Source organism: Anopheles gambiae, chromosome X (genome assembly GCF_943734735.2).
Source record: "Anopheles gambiae chromosome X, idAnoGambNW_F1_1, whole genome shotgun sequence".
Taxonomy (NCBI): Eukaryota; Metazoa; Arthropoda; class Insecta; order Diptera; family Culicidae; genus Anopheles; species Anopheles gambiae.
The window spans coordinates 9,986,552-10,001,543 of NC_064600.1; the positions used below are offsets into that span (position 1 = coordinate 9,986,552).

The 14,992-nt window shown below is 50.6% G+C and overlaps 3 protein-coding genes across 4 annotated transcripts in view; 2 read left to right on the plus strand and 1 right to left on the minus strand.

Annotated features, from left to right (window-relative positions):
* Positions 1-2,954, plus strand: part of LOC1271667 (mannosyl-oligosaccharide alpha-1,2-mannosidase IA) — a 30,222-nt gene extending 27,268 nt beyond the window's left edge. For both annotated transcript variants that reach the window (XM_001688239.3, XM_310525.6), the window contains exon 6: positions 21-2,954. In XM_001688239.3, coding sequence (XP_001688291.2) covers positions 21-155 — 135 coding nt within the window. In that variant the 3' untranslated portion in view covers positions 156-2,954. The remainder of the gene's footprint in view (positions 1-20) is intronic.
* A 492-nt stretch (positions 2,955-3,446) lies between these two features.
* On the minus strand, positions 3,447-8,062 carry LOC1271666 (nucleolar and coiled-body phosphoprotein 1). The gene is made up of 4 exons (XM_310524.4): positions 7,746-8,062; positions 7,489-7,653; positions 5,981-7,421; positions 3,447-4,377 (listed from the first exon to the last, which is right to left on the minus strand). The coding sequence occupies exons 1-4, from the start codon at positions 7,798-7,800 to the stop codon at positions 3,690-3,692; spliced, it is 2,349 nt and encodes a 782-aa protein (XP_310524.4). The 5' UTR covers positions 7,801-8,062; the 3' UTR covers positions 3,447-3,689.
* A 1,096-nt stretch (positions 8,063-9,158) lies between these two features.
* LOC1271665 (paraplegin) lies at positions 9,159-12,309 on the plus strand. The gene is made up of 3 exons (XM_310523.6): positions 9,159-9,624; positions 9,701-11,745; positions 11,819-12,309. Exons 2-3 carry the CDS (start codon positions 9,727-9,729, stop codon positions 12,170-12,172), a joined length of 2,373 nt encoding a protein of 790 aa, XP_310523.6. The 5' UTR covers positions 9,159-9,624; positions 9,701-9,726; the 3' UTR covers positions 12,173-12,309.
* Positions 12,310-14,992: the final 2,683 nt, after the last annotated feature.

Below are 14,992 nucleotides of genomic sequence, written 5' to 3' on the forward strand. Positions count from 1 at the left end.
TGCTTTCTCCTTTCCAACAGTACCTCTATCTGCTGTTTTCCGACGACTCGCTGCTGCCGCTGGACGATTGGGTGTTCAACACGGAGGCGCACCCGCTGCCGGTCAAGGACCGGAATCCGCTGTACCGTCCGGCGGCCGGTTCCAGCTCACCGTAAAGCGGCGCGCCAAGCGCGGTCGATGGAGAGGGTCCAACAATACAGTGACACATACACGCGCGTGTACACACAAACAGAAACAGAAGAAGAAGAAGAAAAGTAGAAAAAAACAAAACCGCAAGATTTCTTATCCCTGTATCTCAGCTGAAAGGAGCCAGATAAGTTTGGGCGAAGAAGAGTGTTAATTTTGCTCGGCCACCGGGTGATACCTTATCTCTGTAGTGCGTGGCAGGACAGGGGGGGGAGAGAAGACGGTGGTAGGTAGGAAAAGCATAAAAAACAAGCAATATGGAGCCCAGGAAAAAAAACAAAACACAAAAACACAATCACACGTTTAGTGTAGGGCCTGAGGTGGGGGTTGGGTGTGGCGAGAGGGAAATGAGAAGCAAATTTCATTCTTTTACCGACAGTTTACGTGCCAATAGTATGTGTGTTTGTGTGCGTGTATGTGTGTGTGTGTGTAAAAGACAAACATAGGGAGAAAATGTGGGCGGGAATTAGGAAAAATGGGAGTGATAGGAGAGATATAGGTGAGGGCAATGAGGGCCCAGCAAACGATCGGGCAAGGCAGTGTACCCAACGGGGTGTACCGATTAATCTTATTCCTCCTAACCAAAAACAAACCAACAAAAAACAAAAGCAAAAATTAGGAAACACATTTTAGCAAATATTGTAGAGGGGCGCGCGCCACGTCGCAATAGGGTCCGGTAGATGTTTTTTTTTTTTTTTAATGACACTCCCTTTTGCTGCCTCTCCACCTTACCACGGTGCTGATATTACCCCCCTCCCTTGTGCACCGCTCTCCTCCTTCACGTTTTTTTTATTGTGATGCGTTTCCCTCGAAGCAATACAACGACTTACTAGCGTGGTGGGCTCAAAGGAGCAAACACACACACACACACACACGCTTCCATCATCCCTCCCCCCGCAGCTGCAGCGGTTTGAAACCTGGGCTCCGTGGTGGGGTGTGAGGGTGACGCACGACACCTTCCGCTGGTGGTCGACCTTTTTTTTATGTAAAGCCGGTCGCCGGATAAGTAAACTATGCCCTCTTATACACCCACACACACACACACAATCACTGCACTTTGGTTTGGTAGGCGTCCATTTTTGTGCACATCTCTAGATCCCGCACCACCGTTTACGCAACAAACAAAGAAAAAGAAGAAAAGAAAAAGAAGAAGAAAAAGAAAAAAGGAAGAAGAAGAAGAAAAGAAAAGTAAGAAGAAAGAAAAGAAGAAGACGAAGAAGAAGAAGAAGATGAAAGGAAAAGGAAGAAGAAGAAGAAGAAGAAGAAGAAAAGAAAAAGAAGAAGAAGAAGAAAACACACTCCCACACCTTAACGAAACGATTTGCGGGAGGGAAGTGGAGAGAGCGAAAGATAGAGAGAGAGATATATATAACCATCTCCCCATCCCGTTGTAGACTATCAAAAGGATAGCGAGAAGTACTAGCACCTATCTAATACCAGAGCTAAACACTACCACACACACAGACACACACGCAGAGGTAGGACTTAGTAGTACTAGTAGTAGTAGTAGTAGTAGTAGTAGTGACTTATAGTGATATGTATAGACAAGGGCCCGGCAGAACTCGGAGGAAATGGTCCACACTTTTAATTAAATCGCTTACTGCTCGGCGACGCTCGTGGGTGTCCTTCCCGGTACCGGATACAATCGTGTGTGTGTGTGTGTGTGCTGGTGTGAAAGTGTACAGGATCATGGTTGCTGTCACACAACCATACCTGTACCAAGAAGGAAAACGACCCCCCCCCCCCCCTCCCCTTCAGGGACACAGATACCGACACACAAACAGAACGGAAAGGATAATTTTGAACAAGAGAATGCAAAAGGAATGAAAAAAAAACGATGATAGGGACTGTGTGCGTGTGTATGTGTGTGTGTGTCTTTTGTTTAATTGTTTGTTTTCTTTCTTTCGTTTTCTTTTTATATAATTATTTATGTAGAACCTAAGCGAACAGTTGTCTTCGTCCCACCACTCAGCTCTTGTGTTCGGGGTCGTTGTCGTCATTGTTGTTGTTGTTGTTGTTATAGTTGTTGTGCGCCACTTTAACAACGGAAACAGGTACCCGGAAAAGGGGGGGGGGGGGGGGGGAGGGGAAGGGCCGGGTAGTCACACGGATGCCGACGGTGGTGAGCAGCGCGTGCTGCCGGCGGGCGGGAGGCATACCTTACACCTTTTGTTGTACATAGCATATATATCTCTGCTGCGATGGTGTGTGTGTGTGTGGATGTGTTTAGTGAGCAGCAAAGGTAAAACAAAACCCTTTTTAAAACGCCCTTCTTCCTTTCCCCCGGTTTTCCCACGCTCGTTTTTCGGCGGTGATCATTCTCGCGTGGGATGAAAAACGCAATGCAACACTGCAACAGTCGTCGCAATCTGTTGGAAAAGTTTGCTTGCTAAGGCTAGAAATGTTTTCCATTCTTTTTGTTATAAAAGCAAAAGGCCATTTCTTCCGTTGGCCATTTCGGCAGGCCCAAAAAAAAACACATTCAAACACATACACACATTGATCGCAAAGAGGAGCACTTCGTAGGTATGGAATATGATGGGGTGCGTTAAGGCAAATGCAGCGCGGTCGGACAGGGGGGAACAAGAAGAAAAATTTACTAGAAATGATTTACCCTGTTTAGATGTAATAGAAATATCTTATATTTAAAACAAATATATACATACCTTAGGCTATATATCGTGCATTATTATAACTCTTCTATATTATATATCTTAAACGTAATAAAAAAAATTAAATCATAATTGCAAAAAATTAAACAAAAAAAAGAAATAGGATAGTTCGAAAAGCACTGTTGGCACACTCCCAAACACACCCACACACATACACACAGGATCGTTTTTAGTAATTATCGTAGTAGTGGTGCAGTAGTAAAACAATGCGGGACTTTAAACAAATTTGAACATTAAAACGCGGACAACAGCAACAACGGAAGCAGCGGCAATGGTTGTTCCGACACACAGACACACACACACACAGCGCAGCGAAAAGGAGCGAAGGGTAATTTGTGGGGGAAGTGTCGCCGCAAGTAAGCTCACAGGAGGAGGAGGAAAGTTAATATTATTATAATATAGAGCACGACAGGAGTGGGGAGGGGGGGGGGGGGATGGGCAGTCCAAAAACCAACCAAACGATGCTACGGCGAAGAGAGGGGGTAGAAAATATACAAGATAGTGGTGGGGCAGCAGGGCGTGAATAGGGATAGAGAGAGAGAGAGAGAGAAAGCGAGGGAAGCGAAAGAAAAAAAAAACAAATAAATCTGCGAAATAAACAACAATAACAAAAAATGCATTTGTTCGTTTCATTCGTTGTCTTTGTGCATTTTTTTTTCGTTTTTGGTTTTCTTCGATTGAAGTTACAAGAATAGGACACGTAGTACGAGACGACAAAAGCACTAACAAATAGTAGCTCCCAGCCGAACGAAAGGAGATCGCAAAACCCTTGCGATTACACACACCAAGGCTGATTAGTGGCACGGGGAACGGGGTACGGGGACGGGCGGGTCAGTCGTCCCCGTGCAGCTGCGCCAGCACCGCGTATATGGCCGCCTCACCCACCTCAACCTCCTCCGGTGGGCCGGTGGGAGTATCCTCCTCCTCCTCCTCCTCCTTCTCCTCCCGCACCTTCTCCTCCTTCAGCTCCTCCTTCTTGGCCGCTGCCAGCGGGGTTGGTGCGGGCTGCTTCGTGGCTGGCGTGGCTGCCGCTTCTTCCAACGGTGCGGTCGCAATGACGTCACCGGGCGGCGGCATCGGCGGTACATTCTCCACATTCGCTGGCGACGGTGGTCTCGGTGGTGCGGCGGCGGATTTCGTTTTCTCCTTGCCGAGCGGCGCCCCCACCGCGCTCTCGTTGCTGCGGCGGGCGGCGGCGGCTGCGGCGGCACAGGCCCGCACCGGCCGCCGATTGCTGCCGGCCGTCGCCTCCGCCAGCGGGGCCGGCGGTTTCGGCTGGGCGGCTGGCGGTGCCGCCGGCTGCTTTTTTGCCTTCAGCTGCTGCTGGCGGGCGGTACCGAGCCGCGACGTGACCGGCGGCAGTATCTCGCTGGGCTGCTGCTTGGCACGCTTCAGCGGTGTGCTGGCCGGGCTGGTCGAGGGCGTTCGGTTGCGGATGGTGCGCTTGACGGTGGCGGTGCGCGGCGACCGGCCCACGACCATGTTGATCCGGCACTGGAGCGGTGTGCTGTACGAATTGCTGGATTTGCGAGAAAGGGAACGCAAAAGTTAGTTAGGTGTGGGGTATTCGTTGGGTGTTCACAAAATAGTGTTGGGGTAACTCCGATTCAGATTCATGAGCGTGAATCATTGTTTCAAATGATTCAATGGATCTTAATCTTAGTTGGGTAAATTCAAGAATCTCAAAGATTCGTGAATCTACAAAGATTCATGTCTAAAAGATAATGGACAGTCATTTTGGGAATTAGCAACTGCAACGTCAACCTAAACTACTCGCCTGGACTCTACCAGACTCGTTAAGTCTCATCCGGGCTCATCCGGACTCATCCAGATTGCTCCGAACTGGTGCGGATTGAGCCGGACTGATCCGGAGTTGAATACGGTTATGATCAGGAGTCGGAGTCACATTTTGAGCACCGGAGTCGCAGTTGATCCATGACTCCGCTCCGGATCACCCATCACTAATGCCCACCTATACAGGCTTTCGAGACTTTTTGGCAAGTACCACGCAGCCGGATAGTTTGTTTTGCTACGGGGAGACGGTCCTTGCGAGGCTAGAACTCACGACGTTCATATTGTTAGGTAGGATCGCTCAAACTCAATATTTTGAATATCATACATCTCTGAAGATTCATAATTCCCTGTAGATATATGAATTTTAATGGATTCATGAATCTTTCGAGATTCATGAATCCTTGAAGATTCATTTATCTTTTAGGATTCATGAATCCTTGAAGCTTCATGATTTTTTTTGAGATTCATGAATCCTTGTAGATGAATCTTTAAAGTTGAATCTTAAGAAATGAATCCTTGGAGATTAATCTTTAGATATGAATCCTTGAAGGTTCATGAATTTTTTGAGATTCATGAATCTTTGGAGATGAATCTTTAAAGTTGAATCTTGAGAAATGAGTCCTCATTGATGAATCTTTATAAATGAATCCTTGGAGATGAATCTTTAAAGATCAATCTTGAGAAATGAATCCTTGCAAATACATCTTTAGAAATGAAGCCTTGGGATCTTTAAGGATGAATTATAAGAATTGAACACTTGGAGATGATTTTTTAGAAATGAATCCTTGGAGATGAATCCTTGGAAATGAATCTTTAGAGATGAATCCTTGGAGATGAAGCTTTAAAAATCAATCTTAAGAGATGAATCATTGGAGATGAATCTTTAAAGATCAATCTTAAGAAATGAATCATTGGAGATGAATCTTTAGAACTGAATCCTTGCAGATGAATCTTTAAAGATGCATCTTAAGAAAAGAATCTTTAGCGATCAATTCTTGGAGATGAATCTTTTAAGATCAATCTTAAGAAATGAATCCTTGGAGATTAATCTTTAGAAATGAATCCTTGAAAATGAATCTTTAGAAATGAATCCTTGGAGATGAATCTTTAAAGATGAATCTTTAGAAAAGAATCTTTAGAAATGAATCCTTGGATATGAACCTTTTGAGGTTCACGAATCTATGCAGAGTCGATTCTAGAATCGAATCACTCATCACTGAAGATTCATATGAATGAATCTTAACGAAAGATTCATGAAACTCAACACTAGTCCATAAGCTGTTTGCAATCAATCTCCACACTTTCGCCACGTTCGCCACGTAACTTACCTTTGTGCCGTCGACTCTGCTTTGGTCTGCTTCTCTTTCGTCTTGCCGCGCTGCTGCTGCTGCTGCTGCGCCTGCTGGCGCCGGTACCGCTTGACGTTTTGTACCATCTCCCGCACATCCGCTTCCTCGTCGTCGTCCGAGGAGGCAAACTCGGACGAATCGCTGTCGAGGTGGGCGGCGGCGGTAGATGCAGATGCCGGCGCCAACGCCACCTTCACCGCCACCGCTTTCCCCGCCCGGTCGGACGTGACCGGCGGCTGCTTCATGCGCACCGTGCGCTTCTTCGCGGTGGTGCGGGGCGATTTCGTCCTGATGGCGATGGTGGCGGTGGCGGCACCGACGCCGGGTAGCGTTTTCTTGGCGCTCTTGGTCGGCTTGCGCTTGCCGGCATATTTCGGGTCCGCCTGTTCGCGCTTTTGCTTGTCGTTCAGCACGAGCGCGATCCGCTTGCGCACGTCCTCCTGGTGGATCGCTTCGCGCACGTGCTGGTCAAAGTTGGACCAGTTGATCGAGCGGATGCGGTTCCATTCCTCCAGCGCGCCCGGGTCGACCTTGCGCTTCTGGGCGGACGGTTGCGCCGGTGCTGCAGATTCGAGCGTGGGTTGGGCCGGGTCGGCTGTTGGCGTTGGCTCTGGTGGTTGCTGAGCCGGCAGCACTTCCATCCCAGCGTTCTCGACCACCTGTTGCTGTTCGATCGCTCCCATCTCGGCGTACGCTTGGGCCAGCGGGTTCGAATCCAGCGGTGGCGCGGCCGCCAGCACCAGTTGGCTGGCGTTTTCATCGGGTTCGTCGGTAAGCACCGGCAGGCTGTGCAGCGTGGCCGGCGTGCTCTCCGAGCCGACCATCTCCGTGCGGATCTCGACATTCTGGCCGATCGTGACGTCGTCCTGCTGGTACGCCAGCGTCATGGGCGGGCGGCAGCTCTCCACCACACTGCCGTCGTTATCGTTCACCACGTACAGCAACATCGGCTGGACGTGTGCGTTCTGCCCGACGACGCCTGGCAGGTGTGCCGTCACTTCACCCTGGCTGCCCTCCGCGACCTGGTAAACAAAGTGCTCCTCGTGCAGCTGGGTGGCCGGCAGCTGCACGGTACCGACCAACCGGTGCGGTTCGGCAAACTGGTAAATGATGGGATCGTTCTGCAGCTGGGCCACCGGCTTGCCGGTCGCGTCCTGCACCACGAAGCTGTCCAGCCGATTGTGGCGTATGTCCGGCTCCGCGCACGCTGCCACATTCGGTTGAATGTATGTGTTGGCATCGGCCGGTTCGGAATTGCTCACCGTAATGAGGCATTCCGGCTGTGTCTGTGGTGGTGGTGGCTGCTGTTCAGCGTAAGCTTTCGAGCGAAAATATTCCACCACATGCTGGACCTTCTCCCAGGTGGTATTTTCGTGCGGCAGGCTGACCTCCCGGTGGTGCTTCATGAGCAGCAGCTTCACTGGAAGCACAAAATGGCAAGTTAAATTAAACAGTCCCACCATTGCGACCGCGATCGCGTCACTTACTTTTCCGGTGCAGGTCCACGTATTCGCGCACCACCTCCTGCAGGCTTCGCAGCGGTGCGGTCAGGTACATGCAGCCGCGCGGGCACCGCCGTATGTGGGGCAGGAACGGGCTTGCCTTGGAAAACTCTTCCGCCACCTGCGCCAGGCGCTGTTCGATCAGGTAATCTGAAAGGCGGGCGTGAAAGGGCAATTAAAAACAAAACACACACGGTACAGCAACGAAAACCCTCCTTCGGAAATGCGCAAGAGCTACTTACTGTAAACTATGATCGCAACATCACACTCTTCCTTGTAATCCATCGTTTGGCCCATCTCGGCCCTTCACCAAGACGCTTGCTGTGACACCGAAAATGCCGCCTGCGAAAGCATTGGAGTGCATGCAAACCACAGTAGCACGGTGGATTTATTTTACCCGTATTTCACCGCTTACTTCCTTTTTGTTTTGTTAGTGCCGAGTCAGTGCCTTTGAGCGGCTTGAGCAACTGCACAAGCCCGTGGTTCGTCGAAATTGTTGTTATTGTGCGCCGTTTCAAACGGTCAAACGTCTGCCGGTATGCGTTGCCAGCTCGCGGCTACACTCTGCTGACCAATTTGACGTGTGCGATTTGAATGCGCCGTTACGCGTACGGGTACAGTTTCAGTGCTTTTTTTATTTGAATGGTGGTGGAATATAGAGGAATTCCTATCCTATCAAGGTGGAATATAGAGGAGGTGTCTTCTTAGCTTTTGACAGGTTGCCGTTTTGAGATCCAGTTCGACAATAGCCGTATAATGTTGTGTATAAGTAGTAGCCGCAATATAACGAGCAAAATGCCGTTTTTCAAAGTGTGGTTGAAAAATTGAAGTTTTCACCCAAGTACCACAAATCCACTAAACGACCAATGGGTTCTAAACGACTCAAGCTCTGTGCCTAAACGGAATATAGAAAGAATCCGTTTAACAGGCGGCAAACAACTCACGCATTCTAAACTTCCAAACAGCTGGTGGCGCCATTTGTTGGTGGGATATTCAACCAGTGGAGCTTCCTTGCTTGGAGAGCTTTCTTATTCCCTCTGTACTGTTATATGGTTTAGCATTGAAGTTATGCATTGCTAGAACTAGAACTGCTAGTTTTAATACTAAACTTCAATGTGTACTATTTTGCTTGGAAAGTTGGCACGACGCTCGCTGGCTGGCAGGTTGACTGGCACGACGCCTCGCGCGACAAAAAGTAGCTAAATTTTGCAAACAGAGCTACTAGCCTCGAGGGATATTTCTGCTTCATCCAACACAATCAAAATATCTAGTTTTTTACGAGATTAATTTCAAATTCAAACGAATAAATTTGAACACATTTAAACTTTTTTAATGTTTTTAAAGAAAAAAAAAACAAGTAGGTTGACTGGGTAAAATGCGCTACTTTGATCTATGTGGAGTGAAATTTTGCATCGCATTTAATCAAAAACCCAAAAAAAAAATTAGCTGATTGCGCGAGTCGTTGTCTCCATGTCTATTTGAACGGTTAAATCTTAATCTCGTTATACTCCTCAACAAGAATCAGGATTTTTCCCTATCTCGCGCCTGTACCCTGTTTCAGTTGGGAACACAAAATAAACACGCTGACACACTGCTGCTGCATGGGCACCGACAAACCGCTGCGTCAAATCGTTTGACATGTCCAGCTCCGTTTACATCGCCGGTTTGATGGATTCTGTTGACAGCTGATTTCACAATACGGAGCAGCGAAATAAAAACATTCACGTCCGGCAAGTATTGCTTTCGACGACCGAGCGGTACTCTATTTTTATTGTTATTCGCCAAAAAAAGAAGAAGTAATCGCAAGCCAAAACAACTGCGAACAAAGCACAGAAGCAAAGAAAAGGTGGTGTAACATTTTGTGAAATTTTCGTGCGTTGGTAAACAACGAGCCAAGATTGTGAAATACACCGACAGGCGCGTACGAAATCGTCATACGTTCTGGAACAACAAGTCTGCCGCCCCATTGCGAGATGCGCTCGGTGAAGTGATTTTCCGCCTGCCAAAAAGTAATTCCTGTAATGCTATACCGAAGTAGGTGCCCGACTGATACAGGCTTTTCCCTCCGCGCACACCGACGTGTTATGTAAACCTGGCCTGGACTGTGCTGCTTTCTGTAGGGTTTGTATCGATCCAGGAGTGCCCCTGGACCTTGCACACTAACGCAATGTACCGGTTGCTTTTTTTTTCCTTTTAGACTCTAGATCCTTTTGGAACACATCGATGATGCATCATCTGGAGCGGTGTAGACAGCTGATCAATGGCACCGTGGTGAGGCTGGCGATGCGCCGGCTCGAGCCCGTCCTGGCGCTCGCGCACCGCACCGTCACCAGCGAGTCGCCGCACCGGGACGCGCTCTGGCGCGAGATTCAGCGGGTGCCGCGCGGTACACAACCCGCCCCGACCCGGCGCCAGCTCCGGCAGCTGCAGGCCGACCAGCGGGCCCTGCTGCGCATGCTGTGCGATGCGGGCTCGATCCCAGCGTACGTGTTCGCGCGCCACCTGCACACGGCGTGCGGCAACCGGGCGCCGCAGGGAGCGCAGCCGAGCGGCCCGAACCAGAAGCCGCCGGACCGGGACGGGTCTGACCCAAACCGCAAGAAAGATGAGGATGAGGACGACAAGGAGAAGATGATGTCGGTGGTGACGAAGACGCTCATCTGGATGATCACGATCTACCTGCTGGTCGGTTTCCTGTCGATGGTGCTGCCGTCCCGCAACCGGCCCGAGTCGGCCACGCGCTACGTCAGCTGGCACGAGTTCGTCCACCACATGCTGGCGGTCGGCGAGGTGAAGGAGGTGGTGGTCCACCCGGACATGGAGATGGTGACGATCATCCTGCACGACGGGGCGATCGTGAAGGGGCGCCGGGTGCAGTCGAACATCTTCCACATGGCGGTGGCGGACGTGAACAAGTTCGAGGAGAAGCTGCGGTCGGTCGAGCAGCGGCTCGGAGTGACCGACGGCGTGTCGGTGCAGTTCGAGCGCAGCGGGGACGTGAGCGGCCGCATCCTGTTCACGCTGTTCGCGACCGGCGTGATCATTGCGCTGCTCAGCCGCATCCGGGGCGGCCGCGGCCCAATCTCGATGGACAGCTTCACGCAGATGGGGCGGGCCAAGTTCACGCTGGTCGATCCGGTCGAGTCGGGCGGGCGGGGCGTCTGGTTCCGGGACGTGGCCGGCCTGCAGGAGGCAAAACAGGAGGTGATGGAGTTCGTCGACTATCTCAAGTCGCCCGGGCGCTACCAGCGGCTCGGCGCGAAGGTACCGAAGGGCGCCCTGCTGCTCGGCCCGCCCGGCTGCGGCAAGACGCTGCTCGCGAAGGCGGTCGCGACCGAGGCGCAGGTCCCGTTCCTCAGCATGAACGGCTCGGAGTTTATCGAGATGATCGGGGGGCTCGGGGCGGCCCGGGTGCGCGACCTGTTCAAGGAGGCGAAGAAGCGCTCGCCGTGCATCATCTACGTGGACGAGATCGATGCGATCGGGCGGCAGCGGGAGGGCGGCGGCGGGGGTGGCGTCGGCGGCGGCATGAACTCGGGCGAGTCGGAGCAGACGCTCAACCAGCTGCTGGTCGAGATGGACGGCATGGCGAGCAAGGAGGGCGTGCTGATGCTGGCCAGCACCAACCGGGCCGACATCCTCGACAAGGCGCTGCTGCGGCCGGGCCGGTTCGACCGCCACATCCTGATCGATCTGCCGAACCTGGCGGAGCGGAAGGAAATCTTCGAGAAGCATCTGTCCGGCATCGCGCTCGAGCATCCGCCGGCCACCTACTCGAGCCGGCTCGCCACCCTGACGCCCGGCTTCTCCGGCGCGGACATCGCGAACGTGTGCAACGAGGCGGCGCTGCACGCGGCCCGCACCAGCCAGCGGGTCGTGCGCACCAGCAACCTGGAGTACGCGGTCGAGCGGCTGGTCGGCGGGACGGAGAAGCGGTCGCACGCGCTGTCGCCGACCGAGCGGCGCGTGATTGCGTTCCACGAGTCGGGGCACGCGCTCGTCGGCTGGATGCTGCCGAACTCGGACGTCCTGCTCAAGGTGACGATCGTGCCGCGCACCAGCCTGGCGCTCGGGTTCGCCCAGTACACGCCGAAGGAGCAGAAGCTGTACACGCGCGAGCAGCTGTTCGACAAGATGTGCATGGCGCTGGGTGGCCGGGCGGCCGAAAATCTCACCTTCAACCGGATCACCACCGGCGCCCAGAACGATCTCGAGAAGGTGACCAAAATGGCGTACGCACAGGTAAGGATCGATCATCGCCGGTTCGCTTCCGGTGCCTTCTCACGCTCACCGTGCCGCTCTCCCCTTATTGCAGATTAAATACTTCGGCATGAACAGCACGGTCGGGCCGATCGCGTTCGCCGAGGACAGCGACAACAGCCCGTACGCGGAGAAACCGTACTCGCAGGGGCTTGGTAATCTGATCGACTTCGAGGCGCGCAAGATGATCACCGAGGCGTACGAGCGGACCGAGCAGATACTGCGCGACAACGCGGACAAGCTGAACCGGCTGGCCGAGGCGCTGCTCGAGCAGGAAACGCTCAACTACGACCAGGTGGTGGAGCTGATCGGCCCGCCCCAGTACGACGATGCCCGGCGCAAGATCGAACCGGTCGAGTTCGAGGACAGCCTGAAGCGGCTCGCCCAGAACGGCACGGAGGAAAAGTAAAGTAGACGGAAGGGAGGGAGCGGGAGCAGGGGTGTAGTCTATGCGGGATAGCAAACTAAAAAAAACAACACTGTATGGTTGGAAGCCGAATGCGCGCGGGTATGTTGCGTTGTAAATAAATTAATGATGCCTATTTACGTTCGCGGACAGTTGCATTGGCAGGGCAAGGGAGTACATGGTTTCACCAGCTTCTGCCTAGTCCAATGAAAGAACTAACGATTTCGATCACAATTCTAATGCTTATGACAATATTAATTGAAGAAAACACAAGGAAACAAATACGATAATATGAGCGAAAAGTAAGGTCAGGTGCATTTCAGGTCAGGTAGTCCGACAGCTTGTGGCGTTCAAGTTCAAATCCATAATTCACCTAGAAGAACATTTGTGGAGTATTTTCTAACGCAAAAAGAAGAGCATTTTAGCAGTTCCCTTCCTAAGCACGTTCAAATTGACCGTTGGTCAAAGCACCGCGCGTCACAGGTGCGCAAAATTGACTGATTAATGTATAAAAATTGACAAACAAGCGGAGATGATTTCAACAAATTTCGGAACCAGTTCCGAAGCATCGAAGCTTTAAAGAGAGAGATCCGTTCTTGCTGGTGTTTATATTACACGTAACTATTACATTATGGTGTTATAGACTAGTGATGGGTGAAGTTGGCAAACATCTGGAGTCGGTTCCGATTCGACTCCGCTTATTTCGGAACCGACTCCGGAAGGTACTCCGTCCAGTATTATCCGGAGTCGTTCGGAATCGTCCGGAGTCGGTTGGAGTTCGGAGTCGCAGCTATCCGGAGTCGTCGGGAGCCATTCGGAGTAGTCCGGAATCGGTTGAAGTCGGCGACTTCCGGAGTTGCCCCGAGTAGTACCTTAGAAACAATGGCCTGTATACGAAGCTTACGCGAAAAGTAAAAGACAAAAATTACTCCGGATAACTCTGGACTACTCCGACTCCCTGGTAGGTCCAGACAACTCTGGTCGACGCCGAACGACTCCGGACGTATCCGGGCGACTTCAGACAACTCCGACTCCGGGCGGAACTAGTGGTTCGGGCTTTGCCGGATTTTAGCCAGAGTCGGATCGGAGTGGTAGATGCGCTCCAAAGAGCACATCACTATTATAGACTACAGGTGTCCCCCGAGTTACGACTGTATCTGGGACCGAAAACATGTCCCAAAGCAAGGCGTAAGTCGAAATAGTCGTATGTGGAATATCTGTGAATATATAGTTTATAACCGTTGTTGAGAAGTCGGAATCTATGAAATCGAGTATTTTGTTTAAAATAATGTACGATAATGTGTAAACGGCTTTTGGGGGAAAATTAATACGATATAGATATTCAAGTCGCTTATTCTTACTGCGAGGTAGGCGCTTCCTTCGATACCACATCTATCTGCGTCTTGGTCAGCTACGACTGGACATCATAGTAGCCGAATGATTCAGCCAAGAAGTTCTCTCTGGCGTGTTGTTCAACAGAATACTCCTTCCTGTCGTCATCGATATTTTCTTCCCCCTCTTGCTTGCGCGTATTAACGGTTCGTTCAACTTCTCTTTATCACGAGCAAACACGATGTTTTTCAAATTCCTCTTCAGTTTCAAGCACACACCGATGTCAACGTTCAACGAAGCACTGCCACGAGCCTATCTCAAACGCTTATTGAAATTCTGGAAGATTTTCCAATGCACTCATCTTCCTTCCCGAGGATTTCTTGGCGAATGTTTTTTTTTTTTTTCGAGGACGTTCCACATTTCCTTCACCATGGTCTTCTCTTGTATAAATCCCAAGTACTCAACCGAGATTAAACTCACCAGCAATGTCTTGGCCCTGGCGTCCATTTCCTCGAACTTGGTCACTTCACTAGCCTCTGCTGGCACATCCTTTACCACTGCGTTTCACACCTTCGAGGCTTTCAGAAATACTTCCACGCGAAACTTCCAGATGGTGTAGCCTGTTCCGGAAAACAGCAGGATTCTGTTAACAGCCAATTCTTTCTGCTTCTCTGGACTCATAACCTAGAGAGATCCGTTCTTGTTGGTGGTTTTATTAAAACTAACTTTTAAATTTTGCTGTTATAGACTACTGATATCTATCTTTGCATGCAATCAGAATTGTTCGGAATTACAGTCGGCCTGTATTAAGGAATGTCAGAGCACAAACATTTGATGCAATGTTCACTTGCTCCGTGGATTGTGCGCCATTCCCTTCTCAAAATGTTTGGAGTGTCAATGGAACCTCTTAACATACCGTCAACAAAAGGGATTCTGCAACATTCCGAATCATTCCGAACGGGTTCGTCCGAGCTAGCGATTCCACTTCTCCGGATTCGGAACCGTAATCAAACTAGCCGGGTGCGCTCTCGGTGAACCCATCTCTACCCAGTACAGTGTGCTATGTTCACAAACCTGTCAGAAACATCAGATGATGATGCTATACGGCGGATGCCAGCCAGGCAACACAAGCGAATTCAAACACAGCTTCTATCGTTGAACTTTCGCTGACGTTGATTGCAGCGATTGAAGCTATTTGCGATAAACAAAATAGATTTATGTTCGATGGAAGAAAGGTTTTCCGTTAGTCAGGCCATGAGCTGGTGTGGATTACGACCCAGGGACTGGATTAAAGGAAGGAAAAGAGATGGCAAAAGAAACGACCAGTACCTTTCTGAGCAGCACGAAACAGGGAAGATGTGTTCGAATTTTCTATTTTCTTTTTAAGATTTTAAGTTCGTTTTGTATGGAAGGAAGCAAAAATTAATGCAAAAAACAATAAATGTTGGAAATACCTTTGATCACGACCAACTGGAGATAGAGAAAGAGAGA